The sequence below is a fragment of the Rhinatrema bivittatum genome, chromosome 4, assembly GCF_901001135.1.
Source record: "Rhinatrema bivittatum chromosome 4, aRhiBiv1.1, whole genome shotgun sequence".
NCBI classification, from domain to species: domain Eukaryota; kingdom Metazoa; phylum Chordata; class Amphibia; order Gymnophiona; family Rhinatrematidae; genus Rhinatrema; species Rhinatrema bivittatum.
Genome location: NC_042618.1, coordinates 59,128,361 through 59,146,739, shown reverse-complemented (window position 1 = coordinate 59,146,739; position 18,379 = coordinate 59,128,361). Strand labels below are relative to the sequence as shown.

Sequence of the window (18,379 nt, the reverse complement as noted above, 5' to 3'; positions counted from 1 at the left end):
GAAAGGCGAGGGTTTCCAAAGACCCTCCGGGAAACTCCAAGATAATGGGTATCATACTCTGAGGAGCTGTGGCACAACCTAGGACAGTGATGGCTAACCTATGACACGCGTGTCAGAGGTGACACGCCGAGACGTGTTTGCTGACACGCGCAGCATTTCATGGACTATCGGGATTTTTTTTTTTTTTGGCTGTGCCGAGCCTTTTTTTTTTCCCTGCTGTGCCGATCCTTTATTTTTTTTTTTTTTCCGGCTGCGCCGACCCTTTAAAATTAGTTTAGTATCTCCCCCCCATTGCCCCCGGGTGCAGAGAGGCTCATGCGGCGCAACGACAGGCAGATAGGGATCGCATTTAAACGCGCTGATGCCCCTTCTCCTTCCTGCCTGTGCGGCCCGGAAGTAAACGTTGCCGGAGCCGCGTGGGCAGGAAGGAGAGAAGCATCAGCACGCGCAGAAGAGGAGTAGCACTTGAGCTTACGGGCTGCCGCGAATCCCACCTAAGTCGCAGCGGCCTGAGAAGAGGAAGAAGCCCGGTAGCAGGGCCGCCGCGGCCCGAGAAGATCAGGGCCACTGCAGAGCCAATCCTGCGGCGACCCGCAACGAGGCGGCCCAGAGGTAAGAGAGAGGCTGAGGGTCTGTAGAGGGTGTGTGTGTGTGCGTGTATGAGACGAGTTGAGAGATTGTGTTTGAGAGTGAATGTTTGCAGAGACAGCATGAGACAGCATGTGCTTGAGCAAGACAGCATATGGGAGTGAGAGAGAGCCTGTGCGTGTGAAAGTCAGACAGCATGTGCCAGTGAGAGACTGTGTGTGTGTGTGTGTGAGAGAAATGCATGTGAGAATGAGAACCTGACTGTGTGTTTGAGGGAAGAAGTTAGAGAGAAAAGAAACAGAAAAAAAGACAATATAAAAGGAATTGGCAAAAAAAAAAAAAAATAAGAAAGGGAAGGTGGAAAAAATAAGAAAGGGAAGGTGGAAAAAAAAAGCCTGTGACCAATCAATTAGAAAACTAAGATCAGACAGCAAAGGTTAAAAAAATATATATATTTTTAGTGATTGGCACATGTAATCTTTGGGAATGTGCAAGAATAGTAACATCCCCAATAGTCATGTGGCAGCAGTGACAGTGGCAGCAGAGGAATGAGAGAGGTTCCGAGGTTGCTGGCAAAAGAGAGGGGGGTCTGCCTTTAGTGTGTGCATATGAATGAATGGGACTCTGCCTGGGGGTGTATGTGTGTGAATGCATAGGTTCCTACCTGAGGGTCTGTGTGTGTGAGAATGAATTTGTGCCTGCCTGGGGGTCTGTGTGTGTGAGAATTAATTGGTGCCTGCCTGGAGGATGGAGCGGGAGTGGTGTGAAAATGAATGGGAGCCTGCCTGGGTGTGTGTGTTTGTGTGTATGTGAGGGAGCCAGTGAGTGTGAGAGCATGAGTGTGTATGAGAAAATCCAGGGGAGTAAGAGTTTGTGTGGGAGGGGGGGTGGAGGGGGAGAGAGTGTTTTAATTGAAGATTTAGCTGACGAAATTCAGCAACAAAAAAGTCACTAAGCAGGCAAGGTAAAGAATTATTTGTTTTTGCTTTATTAATAAATACAGTACATATATTAAAATTATAACTTGTTATTAATTAGAGCTACAAATATCACAATTATGGATTTTTCTAGAAGTGACACACCACCTGAGTTATGCTCGGTTTTTTTATGAATTTTGACACACTGAGCTCAAAAGGTTGGCCATCACTGACCTAGGAGGAGCTCCTCCCGACCTCCTAGGTTCTGGAGTTTTCCGCACGCTCCTGGCAGCGTGCCAAGAAATGGCCTTTCTGACCTCAGTAAAGGCACAAGCCCATCGAGCGGCGGCATTGTCTCTCCTCAGGGGAGAGTGGGGCAAGTCTCAACTGCATGGGTTCTAAGGCAGAAACATCAGGACGAGCAGGCCTGGGTGAAGGCAGCGGGCGTGAGGAACTACGGGCAGGGCTGTGTCTTGTCGTATGTAATTCTCGTGCTCGCTGCTGTAGGCGGCGGTCGATGCGGGCAGCCATGTCAATGAGGGCGTTAAGATCTTCCGGGAGCTCCCGGGTGGCAATCTCGTCTTTGATGCGCCCTGACAAGCCTTCCAAAAAGATGGCTTTAAGGCTATCATCCTGCCAACCTACTTCCTGAGCGAGAGTTCTAAAGTCCATCGCATAGTCCACCAGGGAACGGGATCCTTGGCGAAGCTGTAGCAACTCTGACGTGACTGAGGCCTGGCAGGCCGGTTCGTCAAAGGCTTGGCGAAAATTGGTGACAAACTGCTGCAAGTCATCCAAGGAGGAGTCGTTATGCTTCCAAACGGAGGAGGCCCACACCAGGGCCTTTCCATCGAGCAGGGAGAGAATGTACGCTACTTTGACGGAATCCGTGGGAAACTGCCGGGGCAATAGAGAGAAGCGCACGAAACACTGGTTTAAGAACCCACGGCAGATCTTAGCATCTCCAGCGTAGCGGGCAGGCGGCGGCAGCTGAGTCACGGGTGAGGCTGCATCCTCGGGTCTCAAACCCACAGCAGGCGAAGGACGAGTATCTTGGGCATCCAGTCGGGCATCCAGTTGCCCAACGGATCAGGCCAGGACATCCAGGTATTGTTGTTGCTGTTGTAGCTGCAGAGCCAACCCAGGAAGATCCTGGGGTCCTGGTACCTCGGCCGAGACCATGGCCTTGCAATCTGTTGTGAGTGAACTGTTTAGTGGACCCTTGGGCCGACCTGTGAGAGACTGGGGAGAGGTGTACTATAGTCTCTAATGAGTGACAGGTCGGGAGGTGGATACCAGGCAGGAGCTGGACGTGAGCTTCACCCTGGAAGCCGGTACTCCCCTGGGAGGAGCCCATAGGAGCCCAGCCGCTGGGACTTAGGAGATCACGGAAGCTGGAGCAGGCAGGCAGGGATCAGGAGTCAGGCAGGCACTGAAGCAGGCTGGAACTGGAACAAGCAGAAGCTGCAGCGGGACTGGCTACTGGAACCAGACAGGAGTCAAAGCAGAACGGGCTACTGGAACCAGGCAGGAGCTGAAGCAGGACTGGCTACTAGATCCAGACAGGAGCTGAAGCAGGACTGGCTACGGGAACCAGACAGGAGCTGAAGCAGGACTGGATACTGGAACCGGACAGGAGCTGAAGCAGGACTGGCTACTGGAACCAAGCTGGAACTGAAGCAGAACAGGTTACTACAAGCAAGCCAGACAGAAGCAAGACTTGGGCACGGAGTGAAACAAGTCTCAGGCAGGAACGGAGTTGCTAACGCAATAGCACACTCCGGGGCACAGCGCAACAGAGAGCCGCAAGGAACCCCGTTGCAAGGCAAAGTCCTGGGCTCCGCGGCGGTCTTACATAGGCCACGGTGTCTGATGTCACGGATAGGGCGGAGCTTTCAGTGGCGGGAAACAGCCTTCATAAGCGCGGTTTGCGCGCACACGCCTAGGGAGAAGGCATCCAGGCCGGGTTTCTCTGCGGCATCCCCCCCGCGGGGATGCCGCGAAACAGGCCGCAGACCCTCGGAGATGGGCCATAGGAGGGACCAAGGAGGTAAGGGCCCAGTCGCGACTGCCGTGACTGGGACCGCAACACTGTGTACACTACAATAGGATGCTGAGCCCCCTCCAGCCACTGTCACCATTCCTCGAAAGAAAGTTTAATAGCAAGGAGCTCTTTATCGCCAATACCATAGTTTCTTTCTGCAGCAGAAAACTTTTAGGAGAAATAAGAGCAAGGGAGTAACCTCCCGTTTTCAGAAACTTGGCTGAGAACTGCTCCGACTGCTATGTTCGAGGCGTCCATCTCCACTATGAAGGGCCGTAGAGGATCAGGATGGTGAAGGCAAGTATCTAGCAGAAAGGCCTTCAGTTCTTCAAAGGCGAGACAAGCTGATGGTGACCATTCCTTGGCGTTGGCCCCCTGTTTGGTGAGAGATGTGAATGGCGCCACCTTCTGAGAGTAATGGGGAATAAACTGTCTATAAAAGTTAGCAAAGCCAAGGAACCGTTGTAAGGCTTTAACCCCTACCGGCTATGGCCAGTCCTTGATTGTAGAAACCTTGTCTGAGTCCATGTGGAAACCAGTAGAGGACACAATATAGCCCAGGAAGGGAAGCGACTCTTGCTCAAACATACATTTTTCGAGTTTGGCGAAAGGGCGATTATCTCTGAGGCGTTGTAAGACTTGTCTCACATGATGACGATGTGAAAGGTGAGCTCTAGAGTAGATTAATACATCATTTTATTTATTTATTTATTTATTTAACAGTTTTATATACCGAAATTCTTGTAATGGTTTACAAATCAGTTCGGTTTACATTGAACAGAAACAGTGCTTCGGTAAATGAAAGCAATTACATAGAACATTAACAGAGCTTCAAATGTGAACAGTTACAAAGAACTAATAATAAAATATCTTATTAACCAACAAACAAGCAGAATAACAATTAACATTTGTACAGAAAACAGTGTCCCAGAGAGAGTAAATATAATACATCCGTGATCGCAGAGGCTTAGGTCTTGAACTAAGAAACAGCAAACTAGTGGTTGACGCTAAGGTATTGCACCAAGCTGAAATCATGGACAGAGGGGCATATAAGGGTGTCACTGTACAATATAATAAACGGCTAGTGGGGTGAGGATTAGGTAAGTGAACCGTAGTGAAGGCAACAGGAGCTAAGTAGAGGGGCAAAATCTGGACATGAAATTTTTTGACTAAGGAGATAAAAATGAATAGGAAGGGTGTAAATACTGCTGGGGAACGGGAGGAATTTAATTCAGAGGATTATCTGAATGGGAAAAGGCCTGATTGAACAACCAGGTTTTGAGTCTTTTCTTAAAAGTAACCGGGCAGTGTTCTAGCCGTAGGTCTGGAGGGAGAGAATTCCAGTGTTTTGGACCAGACGCTGAGAGGGCTCTCAATCCTGAAGTTGTTTTTAGAAAGGGAACCTGGAGGGTGTCTTTATATGCTGCTCTTACCGGCCTGGATGGTAAGTGCAATCTGAGAGGGAATTTGAGATCCAAAGGTGTGATGTTGAAAATCGCTTCATCCAGATAAACTATAATGGAGGAATGGAGCATGTCCCTGAGCACCTCATTCATTAGGTTTTGAAAAACCGCTGGAGCGTTACAGAGACCGAAGGGCATGACGAGGTACTCATAGTGTCCGTCGCAGGTGTTGAAAGCGGTCTTCCATTCATCTCCGGGGCGGATTCGTACCAGATTATAAGCGCTACAGAGATCAAGTTTGGTGAAAACTTTAGCCCCCTGGAGCCGGTCTAACAGTTCCGGAATGAGTGGAAGAAGATACCTGCCTCGGCGAGAATAGCGTTGATACTTCTATAGTCTGTGCAGGGATGAAGTGACCCATCCTTTTTGGCAACAAAAAAGAAACCAGCTCCCGCTGGCGAGTTGGACAGGCAGATGAATCCTCGCTCCAGGTTTTCTTTAATGTATTTTGACATGGCTTACGTTTCTGGAAGGGATCAACGGGTATACCCGTCCCCTAGGAAGAGTGATGCCAGGCAATAGTTCTATGGCACAATTAAAAGGCCGATGCTGTGGTAAAAGTTCCGCCATCTCTTTTGAAAAGACATCCTGGTAGGTGGCATAGTGAAGTGGTAATGTAAGTGAGGTAGCCATCAAGACCAGTCCAGATCTGGGTATCGTTGGGAAGCAGGATGTAAAGCAGAGTGGACTCCAGGCTGCAATCTGAAAGGTGTCCCAGTGAATGGTAGGAGAGTGTTCTTGGAGCCATGGTAGGCCTAGGACAATGGAATGGAGAGCCTTCTCTAGGACTAGAAAGATCTCTTCCATATGGAGCACTCCGGTGTGGAGAGTCAGAGGTGCCATTGATACCGAGATATTCCCAGGAAGCGGCGTGCCATGAATAAAAGAAATCCAAAGCGGAGGGTTACGAGGGACTACTGGAAGTTGTAATTGCTGTACTAATTCCATGAGAATAAAGTTCCCTCCTGCTCCCGAATCAATAAAGGCAAGAGTGGAGAATGTTCCCCCAGGAACTCAAGAGTCACTGGTACCGTACATTGAGGAGCGGGGTTAATGCAGCCTAGGGATAGCTCCTCGAATAGACCTAGGCGCTGAAGTTTTCCAGTCACTCAAGGCATCGAGCTAAGAAATGCCCTTTACTTCCACAGTATAGGCAAAGGCCTAACGTGCGTCGACGACATCTCTCCTCAGAAGAAAGAGGATTTCGTCCCAGCTGCATGGGTTCTACGCTTTGATTACCTGAAGAGGTAGAAGGGGTAGCCAAGGGTTGAGAGAATGCTGGCACCAAGGTGACCGGTCTCTGGACTGTTTTGCCTTCTCGAGTTCTTTGTTGAAGCCGGCGGTCGACCCTTCTGGCTAGGTCAATCAAGCTGTTGAGATCATCCGGAAGGTCTCTACCCGTCAGTTCATCCTTAAGATGTGAGGATAGCCCATCCAAGAAAATTCCGTGAAGGCTGTCTTCTCTCCAGTCCAGCTCGGTGGCCAGCGTGCGGAACTCGACCGCATATTCGGCCAGAGGGTGGGCTCCCTGGCGTAGGTGCAGTAATTCGGCAACTGCTGTAGACTTACGTGCTGGTTCATCAAATATTTGTTTGAAGGCTATTACAAACTGCTGAAGGCACCTGAGGATGGGATCATTTCATTCCCATAATGGGGAGGCCCAGGCCAGGGCTTTCCCATCCAGCAAGGATACGATGTAGCTGGTTTTTACCAGATCTGAAGGAAATTGCGTAGGCAGTAGTGTGAACCGGATTTAACACTGGTTAAGGAAGCCGCGTCACCTAAATACCTGGCTGGAGTCGGCAGATGCGTGGAGGCGGCCGGACTGGGAGTGGGGACCGAGACTGGAACTGGAGGCGTTACCGGAGAGGTGGCGTCCAGGCAGGTGCCAACCTATCCACCATTGCGACTAAGAGATCCAGGCAGTGTTGTTGCTGCTGCAGCCACTGGGCAATGCCAGGGATGGCCTGGAGGCCGGAAAGATCCGCCGGGTCCATGGCCTTGCAAACTGTTAGGGATGTGGACCCTTGGGCCAGCTCGAGGTTGGTGATGTAGTGCTGAAGGAACACCCACAGCAGAATCGCAGCTGGGAGGCACACTTGAACCAGAGATCCAAGGGAATCTTTACCACTGAAGCCCGAGGTCCCCCCGGGAGGAGCCCTTGAGGACCCAGACCGCTTGGGCTTAGGCGAGGATTCCGGGGAAGAAGGCAGCAAATCCAAGGAAAGACGGAGCCAGAAGACCAACAGGAACTTCACCACTGGAAGCCCGAGGTCCCCCCGGGAGGAGCCTTTGAAGACCCGGGCCGCTTGGACTTAGATGCAGTCTCCTGGAGAGAAGAATCCTGAAGAGATGTCCGAGTCAAGGCAAGACGTAGAGACAAACCAAGAGTCGGGGCCGGCAGCAGACAGCAGAAACCAAAGGCAAGCCAGAGGTCAGGACAGGCAGCGAAGCAGGATACCAAAGAACAAGCCGAAGTCAGGAGCCCGGGAGACAATCCAAGGGACACAGGAGCAGACGAGGACGGGCTGAAAAGGAACAAGATTGGAGTAGGACTCAGGAACATGCAGGAACAAGGACAAGCTGGAAAGATGACAGCAACTAGAGAACTCAGAGAGCGAACCTCGTTGCAAGGCGAGGAAGGAGAGTCTGAGCAGGGTTAAATACTCACAGCATCTGACGTCACTCTGGAGGAAGATCTTAAATTTCCCGCGCTGGTCCCTTTAAATCAGGAGCCCCTGCACGCACGCCTAGGGGGCGGAGCTAACAGCCGACGGAGGAAGTGCAGGAACTCGGCGGCGTCTCCCTCATGGAGACGCCGCCACGGAAAAGCCAGGCTGGGGCCCGAATCTCATTGCGGGCTGCCGCGAATTGCCCCGGGGCTGGCTGGCAGGAAGGTAGGGGTCTGGTCGCGATGTTCCGTGACAGGAGATCATAACATTACTTGCCAGAGGGTAGTACTTCCTCGGATGGTGGAATGATCGCACGAGGACCCTGCCTCGAGGATCTTTTACCTGAGGCCCAGGGGTCCGAGGTGCTTGCCGATAGATGCTGCAAGGTCTCATGAAGATCTTTGAGTTGCACTACTGCCTCCTTGATTTTGTCACCGAAGAGATTCTCTCCAGTACAAGGTAGGTGAACACTATTGTCCTGTACCTTGGGCCAGAGATCAGAAGCCCTTAGCCAGGCCATCCGACGAGCCCCAATGCCCGCAGCGATCACCCTTGTCACTGCTTCAAAAAGACATCATATGCGAATCAAACTTTATGTTTATCGCATTGCAATCCCTGCTGCTCAACTTTTAGAAAATTCTCTTGAAATTGTTGAGGGAGGCGGTCTGCCAAATCCTGTTCCTGCTTCCAGAAATTTCTGGAATATTGGCTATATATAATTGGTAGCAAGCAATGTGGGCTGCCAACATATAGCCCTGGAACACCTTGCGGCACAGGGCTTCTAGTGCTTTATGCTCACGCCCTGGGGTGGGGGGGGGGGGGGGGGGTAGAGGCATGGGTACAGGACCTTTTTGCTTTTTTAAGGCCGGACTGTACCACCACAGATTGGTGTGGGAGATGGCGCCTCTCGAACCCGGTAGATGGTTGCACCAGGTACACTGCATTGGTCTTCCTGTTTACTGGAGGGACCAAGATTGGGTGTTCCCAGAGTCTGCTAACCAACAGGTCGATACAGTAACGTGCGGTTGAAGATTTCCCGTCTGTAACGTGCTGGGAGCGCACAATACAGACGAGTAAGGCGATCCAGCGATACAGTCTCCAGTTTCACGCGTCCGTAGCGCTTCTTAAAATAGACACATAACCCTTTCCGCACGCAGCATGTATATGATGTGTAAATGAACGAATTAGCTGTATAATGAAGGAATTAGCTATTCCCCTCCGATACTGTAACGGGCGCTGATATTATCTCCTTAGTAACCCGCTGTTTTGCCGCGGCCTTAACTTGTTAGTTTACCGCCTCCCCCTAGTAGGTGTTAGGACTGTGAGTCTTGTAGCAAATCCATCGACACCACTTAAGATACTCAAACACAATAAAAAACAATAAAAAAAAAAGCGATACAGAGATGATCGAGAAAATGTAATGCTGTGGGACACATAAAAACCTGTCAGAAAAAAAAAATTTTTTAAATACCTGTCACTTTCCGAATCGTGCGGTCATCCAGGCAGCGGCGGGAGCCAGAGGGCCGCGTGGTTCCAGGCGGCCGGCGGCGGGAGCCGGGTGTTCGATCGAGGCCGCGGGCGGGTGGGCGCGTGTTCGATCGAGGCCGCAGGCGGGTGGGCGCATGTTCAATCGAGGCCGCGGGCGGGTGGGCGCCTGTTCATCCAGGCGGCGGGGGCGGGTGGGCACGCGTTGGTTTCAGGCGGGCGGCAGCAGCGGTGGCAGGATCCGGGGGGCGGGTGGGCGCGTGTTCAATCTAGGCCGCGGGCCGGGTCGCACAGGCGCGCATTCATCCAGGCGGAGGAGCCGGCAGCGAAAGCAGCCTCCGGCAGCCCCCACCGGCAGTGAATGAATGCGCGTCTGTGCGACCCGTGCGATTCGGCGCTCAAGGCGTGACGTCACGGCATGTGACTGCCTTGAGCACCGAATCGCACGGGTCGCACAGGCGCGCATTCATTCACTGCCGGTGGGGGCTGCCGGAGGCCGCTTTCGCCGCCGGCTCCCTCCGCCTGAATGAATGCGCGCCTGTGCGACCCGGCCCGCGGCCGAGATTGAACACGCGCCCCCCCGCCCCCCGGATCCTGCCGCCGCTGCCGCCGCCCGCCTAAAACCAACTTGCGCCCACCCGCCCCCGCCGCCTGGATGAACAGGCGCCCACCCGCCCGCGGCCTCGATTGAACACGCGCCCACCCGCCCCCCAGATCCCGCTGCCGCTGCCGCCGCCCGCCTGAAACCAACGCGCACCCACCCGCCCCCGCCGCCTGGATGAACAGGCGCCCACCCGCCCGCGGCCTCGATCGAACACCCGGCTCCCGCCACCGGCCGCCTGGACCCACGCGGCTCTCGGGCTCCCGCCGCTGCCTGGATGACCGCACGATTCGGAAAGTGACAGGTATTTAAAAATTTTTATTTTTTTTTATAACATTCAGGTTTTTACATATTTTTGGTTTTTTGTTTTTTACACTTCCTGGTGCCTGTCATTTCAAATGTCATTTGAAATGACATTTGAAATGACAGGTACCAGCGCACCCAGGTTACTGTATAGGCGCTGTATTAAGCGCCTATACAGTATAATGGGTTGCGCGGGCCTAACCCTTCCCTAACGCTTCACAGCCGCAGCATGCATTTGCATGCAATTAGAAGAGAGTATCAGGCACTAGGTCAAGAGAACTGTGCGTGCGGGGAGGAAGGGTGCGCCTGGCAATGCCGCACTCTTTCTGCCGCGGTTTTAGAGTATCGATCTGTAAGTCCTTAAAGATATCGTGGACTGGGACCGCAACTATTTCTTTAAGGACATCCACGAACTGAAGGATCTCCAGCATCTTGGTGCCTGGAGTCGTCCTCAGTGAGGAGCTCTTACAAAACCTGCGAATGTCAAGTCCTGTGGAGGGGAGCGACATCTCTCCTCTGGAGGAGGAAGAGATGGAAGGCTCATCTTCCCAGGGGTCGTACGGGGCATCAACTTCATTCCTGGGTGATGCCGTTGTGGGAGCCTGAAGCACAGACCTGGGCCGAGGTGCTGGGGGCACCGATAGCCCTACAGGCACTGACGGTGCATCTGGCCCCAGGGGCACTAGGTACTGGGGCATCGACGGCGTTGTGAGCCCCAGCAATCCAAGGCTTTGTGGCCATGGAATCAGTTGGGGGGGGGGGGGCTCGCCACCAAAGCAGACGGCCCTTCCACATCAGAGAAATCTTCAATGGGAATCATTTCCGACCGTGGCCTCACTAGTGCCCCTCGTGGTAGTGAGGGCTCCCAGGGTATCGGCACGGGTTGCGTCAGCAGTGCACCGAGGAGGAGGTCCAAGCACTCCAGCAATGGTACTGGCATGGATGATACAGACTCTGACTGTGCCAGAGGTACCTAGGGGGCCAGCGGCTCGATACACTGTAGGGCTCGCCCCACTGCCAGACAAACCCTGCACTCCAACTCCTTCTCAAATGCTGTCGATTACAATATAGCCTGAGGAGGAGGAGGCATAACCTGGGGAACCTGGGGAACTGGTGCCTGGCACTGACATCAGTGGGGACCACCTTGGGTCCTAGACTTCAGGCATCAATGCCTCGTTGGTACAGGGCTGCTTCAGGGGCGTCACGGGCAAAGCCGTAGCTTTCCCGAGCTTGGAGCCATGGAAGGAAGGTAATCGATGCCGGTGTGTCCTCTTTCCCCTGGTGCTTGGCCCAATCTTTCCCTAGTGCCAAGGATGATGGTGATGACCCAGACCTAGATAGGGAATAAACGGATATGGGCTGATCCCCAGCACCTATCTTCAGCTGGGGGATTGATGAGGGAGAGAACAAGATGGCTTCAACACCTCCAGGGTCTTCCTTGCCATGGGGTGTCGATGCCCCCCGACACCGAGATCAAAGGATCTGACTTCCTGGTGCCAAACAATTTGTCCATCTTGTCCAGGTGTGCTCGACAACCCTTGGAGATCATCTGAGCACAAAATGAACAGCTGCGCATGTCATGCAAGGCCCCCAAGCACAGAACTCAGACCTCGTGGGGGTCTATGATGGACATGGTCAGAGAGCACTGGGGGCAGCAGTGGAACTCCAAGGAAGCAGTCAAAAAAAATAACCATCGAGCAGTAGATGGCAGACAGTCACTGCAGGATGGTACCGTTGGTAATCGACTGCAGAGAATGCAACTAACTTACCGTGACACCTTTAACTAGGGCCAGGAAAGATTGAGGGACCCGGCATGGGTAGGAACAAGAAGAGACTCAAAGTAAGCTTTTTGAAAGGAAAAAAGATATGAGCTCCACATCCACGAGGAAACAGCTCCGTGGAAAAGAAGAGACTGAAGAGGGACCCCATGTAGCCATGTGGATAGTGGCATGCTGGGCATGCTCAGTATGCCTAGTCAAAATTCTAGAAAATTTGACAGAAATTTTCAATTCTGGCCTCCATCTGATAATGTAACTTCACATGGAAGGACTTCTATCCTGCTTGTTCTAGGAGAAACAGTTTTTCTCTGTATGCTTGTCTTATAATTTATGGACTTTTATTCTGTATTACATAAGAGTCAGTCTGGATTCTGCATTTTTGACAGAGGTGAGGGATTTTGCTAACTAGGATGTAGATTCTATGAAGGAATCTAGTGCAGTCTGGCTTTTTGTTTTTCTAATAGTAAGTGTACCATGTTCTATATTTGCAGTCTTGCTTTTTCATAGGTAAGGTTGTTGCTGTTTAAGTCCTGGGTGTTAGTGCTCTTATGGTATGGCTGGTATGTTATATAATTTCTAAATGTATTTTTATTAGGTTTTCATGTTATTTCACAAAGTGGCTGGCAGAGAAGGGATTTTGAAATACTATTAGTGAGGGGATATCAAAATTTGAATATATTTTTTATATGGTGAGTTGAAAAGGGAAATTTCCTAACCCTGCTCTGTATAAACTCCAGAAGAGGTCAGAACTTTCTGAGGCTGACAGTGAAATGCATGAGAATTTGTCTGTATTGAAAACTGTGTGTTGCATATGCATATCAGTCCTAGATTTCTCAGTAAGCAAAGATTAAAATTTTTGTGAAAAAAATAACATTTGAGAAAGGTATTTTATAAGCAGTTAATGAAATTAAAGATTGCAGGAGAAAAACATTTTCAACTATAAAATATCTAGGATTTTGTTTTTTAGCATAGCTGTTAAATGTAGTGTGCAATGTGTCATGCATGTGAGCATCATCTGAGAGGTGTGTCATGACGGAAAAAAGGTTGAGAATCACTGCTCTCGTGGTGTTTCCAGGAGAGGGAATGGAGGAATCATATTATTTATTTTTATTTATTTATTTATTTAAAATTCTTGTATACCGCACAATGGGTAGGGGGCTATCCGTCTAGGCGGTTTACATATTTGCACATACACAAGTAGCAATACATATTAACAGACAGTTCATAAATTCATATACAAGCATGTTAAAATTCATAAAATAGACAATTAAATTAACAATCATAATGTAGTGTGACAAACTTAATATAAATTGTATGCATGGGTGAAAAGATGAGTTTTTAGCAATTTCTTAAATTCTGTACGGTTGGCTGTCAGGCGGATATGTTCTGGGAGTGTGTTCCACAGTATTGGACCGGCGACAGAGAATGCTCGTTTACGGGTTAATGCTAAACTTACGGATTTTACTGTAGGTACTTCAAGAATGCATTTGTCAAGGGAACGGAGTTGTCTAGTAGGTCTGTAAATTCTTAATAATGAGCATAGCCAGATGGAATTGGTGTTGTAAAGTAGGTTGTGTATTGTAGACAGAATTTTATACGTTATACGATATGGAATTGGGAGCCAGTGCAGATGTTGTAGAACAGGAGTGATGTGATCTCTCCGGGGTGTGTTATATAACATTCGAGTGGCTGCGTTTTGTATTAACTGTAAAGGTTGTATCGTAGATTGCGGTAAACCAAGATAGAGAGAATTACAGTAGTCTAGTGAAGATAAAATTAGTGCCTGGGTAATCAGTCGGAAGTCGTTTGGAAGAAGGAGTGGTTTGGGTTTTTTTATCATGTATATTTTGTAGAAGGATTTTTTACGATTTCAAATATATGGTCAGTCATTATCAGTTTAGAATCTATCATTACACCTAGGTTTTTTGCATGAGGTTTTATATTGATGGGTTGGTTCTGAAAAGTGAAAATTGGTGGGGGTCGGTGAGTTGAATCGGGTACGGTTGATAAGTAGATTAATTCTGTTTTACTTGTGTTTAATTTGAGTCTATTGTGGGAAAGCCATGTTTTTATTGTGGTTAAGTATAAATGTAACAAGGAGAAGGTTTTAGACCAGGAATCTGTAAAAGGTAGGATGAACTGTATGTCATCTGTATAAATTTTGAAGTTGAGGTCTAGTCCAGCAAGAAGGCGGCAAAGAGGTAGTAAGTAAAGATTAAATAGGAGAGCTGAAAGTGCGGAGCCTTGTGGTACACCTGTCTTGGTAGAGTACCAATCAGAATAGTAGGGACCTACTGTGATTCTTTGTTTATTATGCTGAGTATCAGTGTAGCTGGGCCTGCCATCAGCAGCCCCACCCTGAAGCCTGAGTGGAAATTGAGAAAGTAAACAGAACAATCAGAATTAGAATATTTGTTAAATTGTGGAATTGTCTGACTAATTGAAGACTTAATGTGCTTATTTTCAAAGCACATTCATTTCTATTTAGCTGGATAAGAGGGATTTACATGGCTAAGTAGTGGCCATGTGTTTAAGTTCAGCAGCCATCACTTAACTGTACAAGTCCCTTATATAGCTAAAAATTATACATACAAAAAGCAGGCATGTACTGGGTGGATCGGGGGCGGAGCAAGTTAGCCATAAAGCTTATATGGCTAATTACCTATATTCAAAGTTAGCCACATAAGTATACATGTAAGTTTAGATGACCCATAGAGAAGGTTTAAACTTAGCCAGGATAGACTTATCCGGCTAAGTGTGTGTGTGTGTGTGTGTGTATGTATATATATATATATATATATATAGTGGCTTCACCGTGCCACTGAATATACATCATAACTTAGCCGGATAAGTTCTAACTGGCATTCAGGCCGATACAGTACAGTGCACTCCGACGGAGCGCACTTTTAGCCTGCTCTTGGACGCGCGTTTTCCCTTACCCCTTATTCAGTAAGGGGAGGAAAACGCGCGTCCAACCTGCGGCACCTAATAGCACCCTCAACATGCAAATGCATGTTGATGACCCTATTAGGTATGCGTGCGGGATACAGAAAGTAAAATGTGCAGCCAAGCCGCACATTTTACTTTCAGAAATTAGCGCCGACCCAAAGGTAGGCACTAATTTCTTCCGGCACCGGGAAAATGCACAGAAAAGCAGTAAAAATTGCTTTTCTGTGCACCCTCCAACTTAATATCATGGCAATATTAAGTCAGAGGGCCCGAAGAGTAAAAACAGTTAAAAAAAAAAAAATTTTTAATTCGGCCCACGGCTGTCGGGCTGAAAACCGGACACTCAATTTTGCTGGTGTCCGGCTTCTGAGCCCGTGGCTGTCAGCGGGCTCGAGAACCGATGCTGGCAAAATTGAGCGTTGGCTGTCAAACCCGCTGACAGCCGCCACTCCTGTCAAAAAGGAGGTGCTAGGGACGCGCTAGTGTCCCTAGCGCCTCCTTTTGCCCGTTTTTACCGCCGGGCCTAATTTAATTACAGAATCGCGCACACCGGCGAGTGGCCGGTATGTGCGCCGGGAGAGCGGGCATTCGCCCGCTCTCCTGCAGACTTTACTGTATCAGCCTGTAAGTTACTTACACGGGCAGTTTTGAATACCTACCCGGTTGTGTTTAACTTTGTTACCAAAATTGTGTCAGCTTCTGTTTATATTCATTTAAACATACACTTTGACAAAGGGTATCTAAACTTTTCACACAACGGTAATTAACTTTACATTTTGTGTTGAATAATTTGTACATTAAGAAAAAAATGCAAAAAATATTTCACATACTTAACATTTTATGATTATTGGATATTCTCATGTAGCAGTTTCTGTGAAATTGAATATATTAAAACTGCAGTTTTGTTCTCTTGTACCTGATGTGTCTTGTTTCAGAAACTGTATAGATGACTGGATAGTTTTGTTTTCCTTAATTATGTAGACCTTACCTGTTACAAACCCTCCTTTTGATGTGATACCTCCTGTTTTGTCATCTGTCCTGACAAAACAACCTTCCTTACGGGTAACCAATGTGAATCTCTCTGGAGGGATGAATAACAGCCTTGGATCTGATCACCTCTTCTCCCATTTGATTGAGGATATACTACCAAGTGAATTGAACAAATGTAAGCATATACTATGTATTACTTTTCTAAATTATCATTTATTTTATTATACTTTAACACATTTAAATAAATTATATAGTAGATGAACATTTTCAAACTCTTATTTCTGAATATTCACATTTCTGATTATCTACTTTTATAAATAAGTCAGAATGTCAAAGTGCTCTCCTTGAGGGAATCAATCAGCTTCAAGTGGGAGTGACTAGAAGATCTTTCTCTGAGAACAATCCGGATAAGATATAAGTGGTTGACATTAACAACAGAATACCACAAACACAAAAGTGTACCAATAGTGTCCAAAATTAAATATTTCGTTTGCCACGAACCTCTAAAATGTATCCATGTTGTAGGCTAGATTGACCATCATAATAGGTGTCATCATATAGCAATTTATGCGCTTTAATATTCCACCTTATGTTTAATCATAGGTCACAGTTTTTTTCTCTTTTTCTTTTCTTAAGTGATTCACCTCTATTGTGCTCATTCCACTTTAAATTCACTCAGTTAAAATTCGTTATAATTTTTTCCAAATTCATTATCATTTTTTCAAGTTTTGCCCAATTACTTAGCTGAATAAATGAAGCCACATTATCTGATTGTAATGGCTCGGTGACTATGCCATTCTGCTCACTCTGCCCGCTCGCTCTGCCCGACACGGGACCGTGTTTCGGATGTTAATAATCCTTTCTCAAGGGCTCATTTTTGTTACTCGCGCTGTTCACTCTTCGAACCATAATGGCATACCGGCCATGTGAAAACTAACATCCTGCTATCCTAGGAGAACACCTGTTACAGGTAAGCAACTCTGTTTGGATTTTTTTGCCTCAGGCAGCCAGCAGTCCCAAAGTGATGTTTTATCGCAACAGCCAATCAGAGGTGATAGGAACAGCAGGGCACAAGTCTCGCCCATCAAGCCCAATAAAAAAATCTGATTTGAAAAAAAAGCCCAATATTAAGCAACCCGTGAATTAAAAAAAAAACAGCGAATCACTAAAACAAGTCCAAACTTGCGGGAAATAAGCGAGGTTGGCAACACTGTTGTCATGGAACTACTCCATTTATAGCACCCCAATTATGGGAAAGCTACTGAGTCACTCTGCCCCACTTACTCTGGCTCGTGCTCTCTCAGGGACTGGGTACCAGGAATTCTGGGAATTGTTTTCCCCTTTAGCAGCCATCTTAGCTTTTCCTTACTTTGGCAGATAGCTAGATCCCATCTACCAGAACATTATTTACACAGGGACTATCCATAAATACTACTGATCCATCACAATACCCAGAAAGAAAAGGCTTTTCTTCTCCATCAAAGGATGAACACCCTGGTCTGCAGAGTATATAAATTGTCCAACCAGCATCTGGTTTCAGCGAGAAACTTTATGGAGATATTAGGCCACATGGCAGCCACAGTCCATGTCACATCCTTTGCGTGTTTACGAATGAGTCAAGTTCAGTGGCACTGAAGTCTTCATTGGAACCAACACTTTTATCCAATGTCACACAAAGTGTCTCCAGACTTCTTATTAGCTTCCTGCAATAGTAGATTTGGTCATCAAACCTTCTTTGCAGTCAACCAATATTCACTACAAATGTTTCTACCCAAAGCAAAGAAGCCCCATCTAAACACACTTTAAGGTGAATTTTAAAAGAGATGCATGCCAAAAAGCACATTTGCATGCATCTAGAACATGTGCATGTCCGCCCAATTTTATAAACTTGCCACATATGCACACAAGTACCAATGTGCGAATATCTCACATCAAGTAAAAAAGGGGCAGAATGAGGGGAGGGGGAATGGGTGTTCAGGGGTGGGGGTCAAGAGATATGCATGTACGTAGTGCAGAGAATGTGGCGTGCATCCAGTTCATTTCTGCACAAATGTACTGCTATTAATCAGATGCAAGTCTGAATAAAACTATTTTTAGCCACATATGAATTGCTTGAGGGGTCTGGGTAAACTGGGGGGAATGGAGGAAGCCAATAAAAAGAAGGCTCGTGGTCTGCAGAGCAGGTAGGGGGCCTCATAGTTGGGACCAATCACAGGGACTGGATGCAGGCAAGTGGCAGCTCAGGCACTGATTGAAGAAGCAGCACAGCATGAGGTAGAAGGTGAAAATCAGGCCAGCAGGGAGTGTAGAATGGGATGTCTTCAAACCCTGAGCTTGCTTCTACACCCATGTGGATTCAAGGGCAGGCAGAGAGGAATAAGTAAATGCTGTGAGGCTATTTTTTTCAGGATCTCAGTGCTGGTTTTTGTGCTGAGCTGAGAAAAAGATCAATGAGCTATGATTGACAGCGAGAGAGGACACGGGAGGCTGGAGAACAAGACAGCTGGAGAATGGGAGGTGCTTGGAAGCAAGACTTTGGGGACTCGGGGGAGAGGGATTGAAGAACAAGACTGCTGGGGACTGGGGATA

At 48.2% G+C, this 18,379-nt stretch overlaps 1 protein-coding gene across 1 annotated transcript in view; it reads left to right on the top strand.

Moving 5' to 3' along the window:
• Positions 1–18,379, top strand: part of LRRC9 (leucine rich repeat containing 9) — a 1,004,248-nt gene that overhangs the window by 937,982 nt on the left and 47,887 nt on the right. Inside the window, 1 exon segment of the mRNA XM_029598189.1 lies at positions 15,782–15,965. Coding sequence (XP_029454049.1) covers positions 15,782–15,965 — 184 coding nt within the window.